The sequence below is a fragment of the Phascolarctos cinereus genome, unplaced genomic scaffold (genome assembly GCF_003287225.1).
Source record: "Phascolarctos cinereus isolate Bilbo 61053 unplaced genomic scaffold, phaCin_HiC Scaffold_726;HRSCAF=1367, whole genome shotgun sequence".
Lineage (NCBI taxonomy): Eukaryota > Metazoa > Chordata > Mammalia > Diprotodontia > Phascolarctidae > Phascolarctos > Phascolarctos cinereus.
This window is the reverse complement of record NW_027556098.1, coordinates 181,374,952-181,388,868: the sequence shown is the minus strand read 5'-3', so window position 1 is coordinate 181,388,868 and position 13,917 is coordinate 181,374,952. Positions and strand designations below refer to the sequence as shown.

The 13,917-nt window shown below is 39.3% G+C and overlaps 1 protein-coding gene across 1 annotated transcript in view; it reads left to right on the top strand.

The window, feature by feature from the left end:
* The first annotated feature begins 12,435 nt into the window (after positions 1-12,435).
* The window catches only part of LOC110207269 (aldehyde oxidase 3-like), a 108,644-nt gene continuing 107,162 nt past the window's right edge, over positions 12,436-13,917 (top strand). Inside the window, exon 1 of the mRNA XM_020984898.2 lies at positions 12,436-12,787. Within this exon, the coding sequence (XP_020840557.1) occupies positions 12,707-12,787 (81 nt within the window). The 5' untranslated portion in view covers positions 12,436-12,706. The remainder of the gene's footprint in view (positions 12,788-13,917) is intronic.

Sequence of the window (13,917 nt, the reverse complement as noted above, 5' to 3'; positions counted from 1 at the left end):
CTATATCATAAAAGAACACAATCTTAGAAGAGCCAAAATTACAGGTCACCAAAGAGTCAGTGGAAGAGATTCAGGGTGGATATAAACAAGCTATATTGTCATTTGTCACAAAGATGTACATTGCTATGTAATTTTTCCCAGTCATAGGTGATTGAGCTCAATTGTGAAGCAACAGATAACTATTTCTGAACCCAGAATAGCAGAGAATTTCATTACTGTTCAGATCTCATGGATATACTCTGTGTCCTATACTCTGTGAATTCTTGTTCCTCTTTTTTAAATTTATTTTTAGTTTTCAACATTCAGTTCCACAAGATTTTGAGTTCCAAATTTTCTCCCCATCTCTTCCCTCCTCCCTACTCTGTGTCTTATTTCCCAAGAGACACAGTGATAAATCTTGTATCTTAAAACTTAAAGAGAGAGAGAAAGAGAAAGAGAGAGACAGAGACAGAGACAGAGACAGAGACAGAGACAGAGACAGAGACAGAGACAGAGAGATGGATTCTCCTGGCTACCTTTCCCAAAGGTATAGAAAACAAAACCATACACAACAATACAAAGGGAGATGCAAGGGGAATACTCAGACCATCATAGCACACTAGAAGTCTTCTAAAGATGAGCTCCTCTAACTAAGGTACATCATCACTGAAGATAGTAAGTAACCAGATAAAATAAATGCCTTTTCCCTATTAAGTAGGTGTGGATTCCCTGATAATTCTGTCTAGTGATCAGCCTTAGCTGTACTTATTGCTAAAGGTGGCACCTGCTGAGCAACTGTGGAATGGCTAAACCAGCTGTGGTATGTGATTGTGATGGAATATTATTATGCTATGTGAAATGACAAGCAGGATAATTTCAGAAAAAAAAGCTGGAAAGACTTACATGAACCAATGCAAAAATGGAGAACATAGAACCAGGAGAGCATTGTACACAGAAACAACAATATTGTTCCATGAAGAATTGTGAGTGACTTAGCTATTCTCAGCAATACAATGATGCAAGACAATCCCAAAGGACCAATGATAAAACATACTATCTGCCTCCAAATAAAGAAGTGATATTGTTTGAATACAGACTGAAGCATGCTATTTTTCATTTTCTTTCTTTCTTTCATATTTTCCCTTTTACTTGAATCTTCTTGTACAAAATGACTAATATGGAAATGTTTTACATGATTGCACGTGTATAACCTATATCTGATTGTTTATCATCGTGTACAGGGGAGAGCATAAGGAAGAATAGAATCTGGAACTCAAAACTTTTAAAAAAAGTGTTAGAAATAGGCTTGACACCAAAAATTTAGTATCAAGAAAATTTATTATAAAGAAAGTCCAGAGGATTTAGACGTTTCTGGCCAGAAGCGGGCTCCACCCCTCTTCAGGAGGGGTGGGCCCTGAGTGTAAGGGCAAGTGTGCTTTTATGCAGTTGAATTCAGCGCGAAACCTCCCAGGCTGGGATTGGTCCACCCCTTCCCAGGCCACACCCCTCCTAACATGTTTCCCCTTGACATGATCAAGTATGTTCCCCCTCCCCTGGTCATACATTCCATGACTCGTTAATGAGGCTCCAATTTTATGCGGGATGTGTCAGATAATAGTAATGAAGCTCATTAAGCAGGCGCACTAGCACTTTTCAGGTGTCCTCAGGTTGACCCCAACTGGTCTGAGCTGGCTTGACCCTTATCTTGATTTTGGGGTCTTCTTGGAACAATCCACTTACTTCCTATTGGTCAAGCCCAGCCCACCTACAGTGTACCACTTCCTGGGACCTTTGTTCTTTAAATCTCTGCATTATTCTCTTTCTCTGTGGAAATCTAACCTTTACCTGACTCTCACAAATGTTAAAAATTGTTTTAACATGTAGTTGGGGAAAAAGAAAATATATTAAAAAAATAAGAAAAATAAAAGTGGCACCATGCAATTAATGATGACTTGTACATAAGAAGTTGTGGAAAAGATCTTGTTAAGGACATGAAAGACCAAAAAAGTCATTTTAATTCACTTAATCTATATGTACCTTTTGCAGCTCTAAATCTGTGATCCTATGACTTTTCTGGGACCTCCCCTCTCAGCCAGGTATCTGGTGATAGGTACTCTATTGTAGTATGGAGTAGAAGGGGATAAAGTTGTGATAAAGGGAAGGCTGCAAAATGGAATTCAAGTCACATTGAGCTTTGATACTTCACTCATGAAATGAGGGTGCCCAGGATCACTGCAGATATCACTAGGTTGCCATTCGAGTTATGAGACATTTCTGGGAAGTTATTTTATAGGTCACCAAACTCTAGTGACCACTATTGTTTAATGCTTCCTCTCTCATTTGATATATCTGTCATCTAAAAGACCAAAGGAAAAAAGAAAAAAAAGTGCTTAGGGCCAAAGGCAGTATAGTTAGAAATATTTTTACTTATAGAGGAATAAATTCTGTGACTTATCTGAACCAAGTACTATCAAAATATTTATTTATATTGAATTTATAATTTATTTATAATGAATTTGTGATTTATAATGAATTCTGAAAGGAAAAAGAGAGACTCATGACAAACACTGCAAGGCATTTAGCAGAGATATTTGTGGTCCCAGCACCCCAAAACCCCTAGACCTCTTCAGCAGTATAAAAGCTGACTTGAAGCTTAACATAAACACAAAACAAAACTAAGATGCTGACAACTGGTTCCATCACTTCCCAGCAAACAGGAGAAGAAATGGAACTGATGCGGGCGGGGCCCACGCCAAGATCTTTGGCCTTTGACCCAAAGGGAATCTGACTCCCACTTGTCTACAGACCCCAGATCCTCATCTCCCTTTGAAAGCTTAGCCTTACCTTTTAATCTTGTTCAGATGCACCTTTGCCCTAAAAGAATCTGGCTCCTTTTGTCTGAGCCCCAGAAAGGCCTTACTCTGGTCTCAAATGGTTCCTTACTGACTCCCCTTATTTCCCTTTGAAAGTCCTAGCCCCACCCTTTGATCTTGTGCAGATGCCTTTCAAACTTCTGCCTTCCTGTTCCCTCCATTAGCTATTCCCATTGTCTATTCAATCTCTCAGATCTCCCCAATTAGAATTCTTACCTAGACCCTTTCCCCAACCCCCTTCTCTGGCCACCCAAAGTTACTTCAGTGTATAAAAATCCACCCTGACCCCAATTCAGATGCTGAGAATCTCAGGCCCACAAGGCTGAGAACCTCTCATGCCCGCTCGTCTTTACTGGCGTCACCTGGCTGAGAATCTCCCATGTCTCAAAGGGTGAGCTTTTCTCATGCTCACCTGTCCTTACGGGTGTCACCTGGCTTATATGATTTATCACTAATAAACTTTTCCTCTGCCTGAAGAAGATTTGAGTTGAATTCATTCAGCAGGGCCTGGTACCGTGACCTTGGGGTGCTCCCCAACAGCACCCCAAAAGTCCTAGACCTCTTCAGAAGCAGTGTCAGATTACATATTTTTGGTCTCAAAGATCACTGCCTATGGCAATGCCATGAAATTAAAAGATGCTTCTTCCTTGGAAGGAAAGCTATGATAAATCTGGAAGGCATACTAAAAAGCAGAGGCATCACCTTGTTGACAAAGGTCCATATAGACAAAGCTATGTTTTTTCCAGTGGCGATGTATAGGCTGTGAGTGTTGGACTATTAGGAAAACAGCACCACAGAATTGGCGCTTTTGAATCGTGATGCTGGAGAAGACTTTTGAGAGTCCCTTGGACAGCAAGGAGATCAAATCAGTCAATACCAAAAGAAATTAATTCAGGCTATTCACTGGAAAGTCAAATACTAAAGCAGAAGTTTAAATGCTTTGGCCACATAATGAGAAGACAGGACTCATTGGAAAATACCCTGATGTTGGGAAAGATTGAAGGTGAAAGGAAAAGGGGAAAGCAGAAGATGAGATGGACAGATAGTGTCATGGAAGCAATAAATGTGAGCTTGGACAGACTTTGGGAGATAGTGGAGGATAGAAGGACCTGGTTTGCTATAGTCTATGGAGTCATAAAGAGTCATAAATGATTGAACCACTGAACAACAATAGTAGCAAAACTAGACTAAGACAATTTAAAGTTGAAACTCAGTTACTAATTGGGAGGGAAGATGCTCAGGAGTCAACTAAATTAACTGGATATTGATGACAGGGTATGGGCCTAAGCCAAGACCTTTGCCTCTCACCCAAAAAAGAAAATTTGGGTCCCATTTGTCTACAGGCCGCAGAAAACCCTTAAACTTTCTTTGGCTTCACTCTGGTCTCAAACAGTTACCTGAGGCTATACTCCACTCTATGGCTTTTCCTTATGGGCTCTCCCAATCTCCCTTTGAAAATCTAATGAAGATATTTCCTACCTTTGATCTTATCCAGACCCCATTCAAACCTCTTCCTTCCAGTTTCCTTCATTATCTATTCTCATGTCCATTCAACCTCCCAGATATTCCAATTGGAATTCTCCCTAAACTCATCTGAGCTTCAGGATCTTTCTCCCAGCCCCTCCCCTGAACATGCAAAATTATTTGAGTGTATATAAGATTCATCCTGGCCCTCATTTAAATGCTGAGGCTTCCTTATGCCTGCTTGCCTTTAGGCATCGCTAGTGTTCAGATTCCTTAAGAGTCTAGCCAGTATGGTTAATTCCTAATAAACTTTGTCTCTGGCTGAAAGAAGATTTGGGTCAAATTCTTTTGGGCAGGACCCATTGTGCTGTTTCAGAGTCCCAGAACCCCAAGAATCTAGACCTCATCACTAATGCCAGAAAAAAAAAAAACAACCAAACTATGGCTTGGGACTTTACATACAAATAAATAATAGGCTAGGTTGGTTGAAATCCTACATGGGAAGGGTATGCTTGATATTACACATAAGGCTATAAAATATGGAAGGTTCCTGTAGGGAGATAGATGTCCAAAAAAACTTTTTCTATGATTGCAAAAATGAAAACAAAAAACAACTTCAAGATTTCACAGGACAGCTTTTTCAATCAAGGATCTTAATATTCTTTGCAAAACCCATTAGAAATCTCTATATTAGAGCTTGGGGGCAGCTAGGAGGTGCAGTGAAAAGAGTACGAGGAGGCCTGGAGTCAGAAGACCTGAGTTCAAATGTGGCTTTAGACATTTGCTAGCTGCGTGGCCCTGGGCAAGTCACTTAACCTTGTTTGCCTTCATCTGTAAAATGAGTTGGAGAAGGAAATGGCAAACACTCCAGTATCTTTGCCAAGAAATCCCCCAATGGGGGGTCGCATAAAATCGGACACGATTGAAGTGACTGAACAACGACAACAATGTTACAGTGAGGGACACAGAAGCACAAGAATGAGAAAAAATTTCCCCATAGTAATGTGTGGGACAGCTATCCTTATTTCCAAATTAAAATCAGAGGCTTCTCAAGTTAAAAAGCAGAAACGAATTTTTATTATGATCTCGTGAGAAAGGGTGGCTCACACCGAAAACATTTCAGTGCCAGATCTTGCCGAACACAGGTACAGCAGATTTTTATAGGTCCCTACCACAGTTCACCTCCCCAACCCCCTTCCCCTTATCCCATAGTTACAAGCCTTGAAGATACACACGATAAATCTTCCAGGAGACAGTGACAAACAGATGTGGTTATCTTGAAATGTTCGAATTCTGCAGACCCCTGCAAAATTCCTGTCCCCCCCACCCCCAGGGCCCCCTGCAGATGCAATACAACCATTTGTTCACACAGTTGGGAAAAAGGCCTGTATTTTGAGTTTAGATTTTATGAGGGGTTTTCACCACATTCTGTTCAGTAATAAAGCAAACCAGTGGCACGCCCAACATTAGTACGACCCTTCTATTTTTTCCTCATGTGAATGGATTCTCCTCTTGCTTTAGTCTGAGCAAACATTGTTTTAGGATCAGTAGGCCTAAAGGTATTCATAACAGCAGATACATTCTACTGAAGAGGTCTAGGACTTTTTGGGGTGCTGGGACCCCAAGATCACGGTACCAGGCCTTGCCTGAAAGAATTCAACTCAAATCTTCTTCAGCCAGAGGAAAAGTTTATTAGTGGTAAAACATATAGGCCAGGGTGACGCCCATAAAGTCAGCAGGTATGAGAGGTTCTCAGCCTTTTGAACGTGAGATTCTCAGCATCTGAATGAGGGCCAAGGTGTATCTTAAATACTAAAGTAACTTTGGGTGGCCAGAGAAGGGGGTTGGGAAATGGGTCTAGGTAAGAATTCTAATTGGGGAGGTCAGAGAGATTGAATAGACAATGGGAATAGCTAATGGAGGGAACAGGAAGGCAGAAGTTTGAAAGGCATCTGCACAAGATCAAAGGGTGGGGCTAGGACTTTCAAAGGGAAATAAGGGGAGTCAGTAAGGAACCATTTGAGACCAGAGTAAGGCCTTTCTGGGGCTCAGACAAAAGGAGCCAGATTCTTTTAGGGCAAAGGTGCATCTGAATAAGATTAAAAGGTAAGGCTAAGCTTTCAAAGGGAGATGAGGAGCTGGGGTCTGTAGACAACAGGGAGCCCAAAGCTTTCAAAGGGATATGAGGGGAGTCGATTAGGAAATTTGAAGGTTTAAGGGTTTTCCAGGTCCTGTAGACAAACAGGAGCCAGATTCTATTCAGGGCAAGGGTTGAAGGTGCATCTGAATAAGATCTAAAGGTAAGCTAGGGCTTTCAAGGGAGATGAGGGTCTGGGGTTTGTGAGTCAGATTCCCTTTGGGGCAAAGGGCGAAGATCTTGGCTTGGGCCCCGCCCCCATCACTACCTCATAGCTATCAAGTTAAACAGGATTTTTGCACAGATGTCACCTTCTAATTGGAATTGACTGCCAATGAAATTTGAGGTGAATTCTGTCTTTTGTATCTTATTCAAAAACTGATTTCAAAATGAATCTGTGCCAAATATATACAATTATTAAAACACTTTGGTCACAGTTACTACCATCCTTCATTGTTTTAATGAATGAATAAATGAAACATTTATTAAGTACTTACTATATGCAAAGTGTTGCGGATACAAATAGAAAAGTAAGACAGTCTTTTTTTCAAGGAACTCACATTTTAATGGGGAAAGAACACATATAATGTCATTATTTTAATATACTTATTTCTTCCCCCCCACTTAATAGTATTTTATTTTTTCTGGTTACATGTAAAGATTGTTTTCAACATTCACTTTTATAAGATTTTGAGTTCCAAATTTTTTTCTCCCTCCACCCCTCCTTTCCCTCCTCCCCAAAATGGGAAGGAATCTGATATAAGCTATAAATGTACAATCATAATAAATCTATTTCAAGATAACACACTTGGTGAAATGGAGAAGAATCAGGTTCCAAGAAACAGTCAACACACCCTCATCATTTCATCAAGATCTTGTCTATACTCAATCTTATGTTATTGTAATGTTCCCTAGTTACATTTTTATCCTGCCCAGAGCTATTTCACACTCTGCAAGCCTATTGGCTAAAGTTTCAAGGAAATGGGTCAATTCAGTGAAGGTAACTTCTTTCTTAAGAATTGACGGCAGGAAGATGGTTATTACAGTATTTTTAGTCTAGGAAGAACTTCAGGAGTTTAAAGAAACTTTCACTATGTTAAGCAAAACTCAAATACTTCAGTTGCCTTTCCTACTTATAACCTAATTTGAATAATATATTACTCCTCAAAAGTTCATGCATGCACATGATAGGGCATAATAAATGCAAAGGTGCAAAGCATTATGTGAAATTCAGAGGAAAATATACATATGTATATGTGTGCCTATGTGTTTTCACTGTAGGGGAAAGTAGGAAACACAGTTATTTTGTAACAGCTTAGTAGAACATACCCAGTTCCAACTGAAGGAGAAATAAAATGTTGCAAGGATATGGTAATCTCGTTCACTCTTGTAATAGCTACTTGTCCTTGCTTCTTTTACAATTATAAAAGTATTTGGTCTCTTCTTTCAGGCTCTTGCCCTAAAGAGGGAATATTTTCTTATTCTGATAATAAATCTTGTCAGTTGCATTCCAAATGCAACCCTTTCTATCTTGCCTGATTCTCCTTTTTTCTCCTCTTCCTCCTGTGAAATGTTTTGCTTTGGCTCTGTAATCTATGAAAGGTTATGAAAATCAAATCTAGATTCTAGAAAGCTGAAACTGCCATCAGCATTAGTGTGCTAATCTCTTTGCTTTTGGTTTGGCCTTCTATCTTTGACGTATAGTTATTGGATTGCCACTGATGGGGACCAAAGAGATTGAAAATAATATTCCAATAACACAACACACATACACACACACACTTTTAAGGAGTTATATGCTTTTCAAATTAAGTTATATATGATATAAATATAAAAGTATAAGAATATATGTGCATGTATGTGGATACTGGAGATACACACACACACACACACATACACACATATAATACATTCTGTTTCAATGTATATCCACATCTATGTGATACATTTTTACATTTTCCACTAGTAACAGGTAGATAACCCTTCCTCTTCTATTTGGTAAATGGTCTTTGAGGGTTGTTGTAGCAACATTTCATCCTGGAGCTATGTATGTGGCAAGCCTCTCTCAATGTAACAGGACTTGTCTCTGGATAGCACATATTATAGTATATCACTAGGTCCAGACTTTCTCCCTTGGTAGGACCTTCCTGAAGTTGTGCTCAACTCCATTCAAGACACTCAAGAGGCCAACTCCATTCCATAATGGGTTATCATATTAGGATTTTTGGAAGTGATATTTATCTTTTTTTATTTTTTTATGTGTGCACTGTGGACCACCCTATGGAACATAAATAGGGATGGACCTCCCTCTACTCTGGCCTCTTGTGGTGGGACATACCTTGCTGAAGGGTATATATAGCCAGTGGTTTCTTATTGGTCCCTGTGATTTGGGAGAGGGTCAGCACTGAAGGATTTATCCTTTAGGGTGATGCAACTGTTTCTTCATTAGTCCCTATGATTGGGTTGTGTAGAAGAGGATTGGTGAGTGAAGCAGGCAGAACTACTCACTCAGTAGTCTTTAAAAGGAAAGGACAAAGCCTCTACCCCTCTTTCTTTTTTTGAGTGTTTTGCTTAGTATTTTTCCAGCTCTCACTTGAATTCTGGCAAGGAAAAGAGGAATTATTTTCTTTCTTCTCTTTCCCCTGCAGCAGCTATGGCAGCTATACATACATGGCAGGAAGAAACTGTGCTTGTCTAGGTAGTCATGATATAGAATGTCAAGTCTCTGGCTGCCTTTTCTGTTTTATATTTCTTTCCCTGAGCAGAGGTTACTGAGAAACAAAGGTTTCAAGCCTTAGCAGTTACCTTGTGAATTCAAGAGGTCATTAAGGCCAGTAAGAAAGGTTGCTCCAAAGAAGTGCACCACCTGGAGGATGAGCCATGCAGGCATGGCTGGCCAGAAGATATTGACCTTCAGTTGAAGCTCTGACAATAGAGATTCAAGATATATACTAATTTGCTTGGTGATCTCATCAGATCTCATGGATTTAATTATCTCCATGTTGATGATTTCCAGATCAAATTATCCCCAGTCCTAACCTCTTTCTTAACCTCCTGTATCCAATTCCCATATGCTTATTGGACATCTTGAACTGAGTGTCCCATAGACATTTAAAACTCAGCAGGTCCAAAACTGAACTCATCATTTTCCCCTCCCAAACTTTCTTCTCTTCCTCAATTTTTTTATTACTGCTCAGCACATGACTATCCTCCAAGTCAGTCACGCTTACAACCTAGGTATCATCTTTAACTCCACAGTCTCACTCACCTCCCCCTATATCCAATTTCTTGCCAAATTCTATCAATTTTACCTTTGTAACAATTCTAACGTATGCCCGCCTTCTATCTTCTGATACTACCTACCATCACGCCAATTCAGGCCCTTATTGCATGATGCCTGGACTATTACAATAGCCTGTTGGTTGGTCTGCCTACCTCAAGTTTCTTCCCACTTCCAGTCCATCCTCCACTCAGCTATCAAGGTAATCTTTCTAAAACACAGGTCTGACTGTGTCTCCCCACCTCCCTCAACCAACCTTCATTCAGTAAAGTCCAGTTGTTCCTTAGCACCTACCAAATCAAATGTAAAATCTTCTGACATTCAAATGCCTTCATAACTTGGCTCTCTCTTACCTTTCTAGTCTTCTTACACTATACTCATGTTGGTGAACTCTGCAGTCCAGTAATAATAGCCTCATTTTTATTCCTTGCACAAAGTACTTCATCTACTCAGTCCAGGCATTTTCATTGGCTCTTCCTCCATGCTTGGAATTCTCTACATCATATCTGTTTCCTGGCCTCCCTAGCTTCCTTCAAGTCCCAGCTAAAATCCCTCTTTCTATAAGAAGCCAATCCCTCAATGCTAGTGTCTTCCCTCTGAGATTATCTCTACTTTATTCTGCATATATTTTGTTTGTATATAGTTTACCTATTGTCTCTTTAGAGTGTGAGCTCCTTGAGAGTAGAGTCTGGGTTTTTTGCCTTTTTTTGCATCCCCACTGATTAGCACAATGCCTGACACCTAGTTGGTGGTCAATACATGATTGCTGACTGACCAACTGACCAAGGTGAATTTGAAATATCTGTTCAGTAGTCTCATAAGTCTCTCAAGAATCCTTACTTTCTAGAAGAGTATAATAGAAGTAATAGGTTATAATTTATGTTGTAGTATGTGCACTTGTGGAACTTTTGTGTTTTGAGCATTTTTCTTGTGGTAGAGGGAGTAAATAGTTGTCTTATACTTGATTGCTACTTTGTTCAGGTGAGTACCTTTGTCAAAGGGGCTGTCAATACTTTTGGCAAACACATTAGACAAAAACTATTCTTAAACTTTGTTTTAGAGATTTTCTGTTGAGTTCTATTGTGGAATGAGGGCATAAAGAACCAGAGAGAACTAGAAAATCCTTATGCCTTCCCTTTGAGGTCAGACTCCACCAGGACAGAACCCAGTCAACTAAGGTCCAGAGCCAGAGCCCCTTATGGGTGGGGCTACACCCTGGGTCAAAGAAAGCACATATCTACACCTATTAATATTTATATAGCAAAAGAACAAAAGCCAAGCAATGTCCATAACATTGAATAATAATTAAGAAATTCCTGATTAAGGGCCTGCTTACATTTATATTATTAAGGATCACCATTCATTTATGCTTTTGTTAAGTAATATGTCCTGCTGTAATGGGAGCCATTTGTTCCTATCATAAAATGAAAACCTGTATGAATTTCCACTTTTAAATTACATATACCAGGGACCTGATGAGGATGGGATCTAGACCCCAAAAAGGAAAAAACCCTGGACTTTCCCACATGGCCAAATCTCTGGTGTTCCCCTGAGGCTATAATCCCATCAAGTGGCATTGCATTGTGGTTATACCCAATCTCCCAATTCTCTGTTACCCTTAACCTAACCTAGCCCTCCATTGTCTTACCTCCCAATGGCCACTTTCCACCCTTAATTCTATCTAGGCTCCATTCTCCCTTGGCCATGTGGCCCAGGTCCCTGGCCTTCTATTACCTCACAAACTACTTGGCCACTCCTAGATCCCTCCCATAGCCTTTCTGTATATAAGGTCCATCTTGTCTCCATTAAGGTGTTCAGATTCTTACAATCTAGCCAACAGCTCACAGGTGCTCAGACTCCTTAAGAGTCTGGCCAATATGACAGATCTTTAATAAACCTTGTCATTGGTTAAAAGAAGGCTTGTGTTGAATTCTTTTGGACAAGACCCATATGTCATGATCTTGGGGTCCAAGCACCCCTAAACCTCTAGACCTCATCAGACACAGACTCAACTAATACTTTTATGTGCAACCATACAAAAGGCATGCCTTTTTATTTAAATTAACCAACTATTCTATTTTAGAATAGAAGAATATCAGGTCATGTATTTGCTGATCCCCCTTTTTTGTTGATATTAGTTTGTGTTTTGCCATTAATAAGTACACAAATATAGGAGCAATGACTAAGTTTCTTGAATTAATGCAACTGATCATCATTTTAAGGTAACAATCAACATTTTAACTTAGAAAATACAAGAAAGTATTTGTAGTTGTCTAAACAAAGCAACAGAAAACCAAAACAAGAAATCCTAGAGGTAGATATTGGACCAGTTGTAAAACCTGTTGAATGAAAAAATAAGAGTACTGGAAATAGTCCAACCTAAAAGCAACCCACCTGGCTGTAAAGCCAGTTCTGCAGACAGAATCCTTAGGCCCTACTTTCATTTGACTACAAGAAGAACCTTTATTGTTTAATTGAATATCTTCAAATGCTTTTAAAATACTGGTCTACAAGGTGGCTTAATAATCTCTCTAATTATTCAAATTTAGCACCGTGAAAATGCAACAAGTTGTTTGCATTTTAGCTTAGTGTCCTGAGTCATTTCAATTTCATTCCACTGATTTCTATCTTTTCTCACTGCTAGGAGTGTAACAGTCATACCCTTACCTCAAGGGCAGCAAGGTGTGCCTTCTGTGAAAAGGGGAGGAAGCTGAGTGCCTTATGTAAGAATTAAATCTAGTTTTAATTTTCACATTTGCTTAGGAGAGGAGGAAATGAAGAAGAAAAAAGAGTGGGGAGATTTTTAAGGACAGGAGATGATTGGTGTATTTAAATGCAGAGAAGATCAAAAAAAATTCTGACCTCTTCTCTTGAATCCTGTTGCTTATTTCTCAATAGGTGCTTTAACTTTTCTTCACTCGACACAATCAGGTCACATTCTTAAAAGAACCTCTTGACTTTTAGCTAATTTATATGTCAAGATCTAGTTTTGGAGGTATGATGTCTCATTCTGAGACGTCAGATGCACTGGTTTTCTTTGTGAATGGAAGAAAGGTAAGTTTTTATTGTCATTATTGTTAAATATTGGATAAAGGAGAACCAAAGCTCAAGGTAGCCAAGAGTTGAGGAAGGGGTGGATGCTAAGTGTGAATTGCTATGTGACCATGAAAAAAATATTTTATAATATATGGCCCTCTTTTTCTGACTGTGAAATAGAGATGTTCATTCTGTTTGTAGAGGATGTTAAGATATGCAGATGTAAGTATTCCTGAGGGGTCTTAAGGTTGTTCTTGTCCTTGTATTCAACTGAATAGTGAAATTAAACTTCTCATTAGGGAAGTTCAGGGGTTTTGAGGCTTTTTGGCCCTTCCTTCTGAAGCAGGGCAGGTTTTGTGTCGGTATGTGTTTGTCTAACGGCAAGATGCAGAAATTGCTCAATCAGGTTGTGGTTGCTAAAGTATACCCAAGAGCAACAACAAAAGCCTCAGAGGAAAAGAAAAAAAAATACCTTAGCTGCTTTAATTTTACATTGATGGAAGTTTTCTAAATTCTCAAGCAGTATCTTAAGAAAAGGGGAGGAAAAAAAAGCCCTGAAGGTCTCATCATTGACAAGCCTTTCAAAAAAACAAAAAATCAAAACAAAAAACTCCAACATGTCCAAACTGTCAGGGAGAGAAGTCTTGTTGATAAATGAATCCCATATCTAAAGGGTCAGGCAGCCAAGAACTAATTTCTCAGCTGCAACTTTTGCTCCTTGTTCATTTGGGCACCTACAAAAATGGGCCAAATTTCCTTTTTTTTTTTAGCTCTTTTTTTTTTAATTCATAAGCTCTAGAAAAAGAACCATGTACTATGTACTAATACGGATTTCTTTGCTTTTCAAGTCCTTGAAGCTTTCCCTGAGGTGAAATCATCCATGTTTTCCAATTTTCTGGCTCAAATGAGCAAGCAGAAAGAGGTAGAGAAGCCTGACCTGGTCTCCCTTAACTCAAAGAAAGCAGAGGCTTTCAGTTGAGTGTCCTTTCTCACTTACCAGGTAGAAAATATCTCTAGTTCTCACATCATTCAGTCTATATAGCATAATTAGACCATTACAAGCTACACAAACAAAACTCCAATATGAGTGAAATGAATTAGCACTGCTTTATAACTCCAGGTCTTCTGAGTAATTAATGTAGTCAACC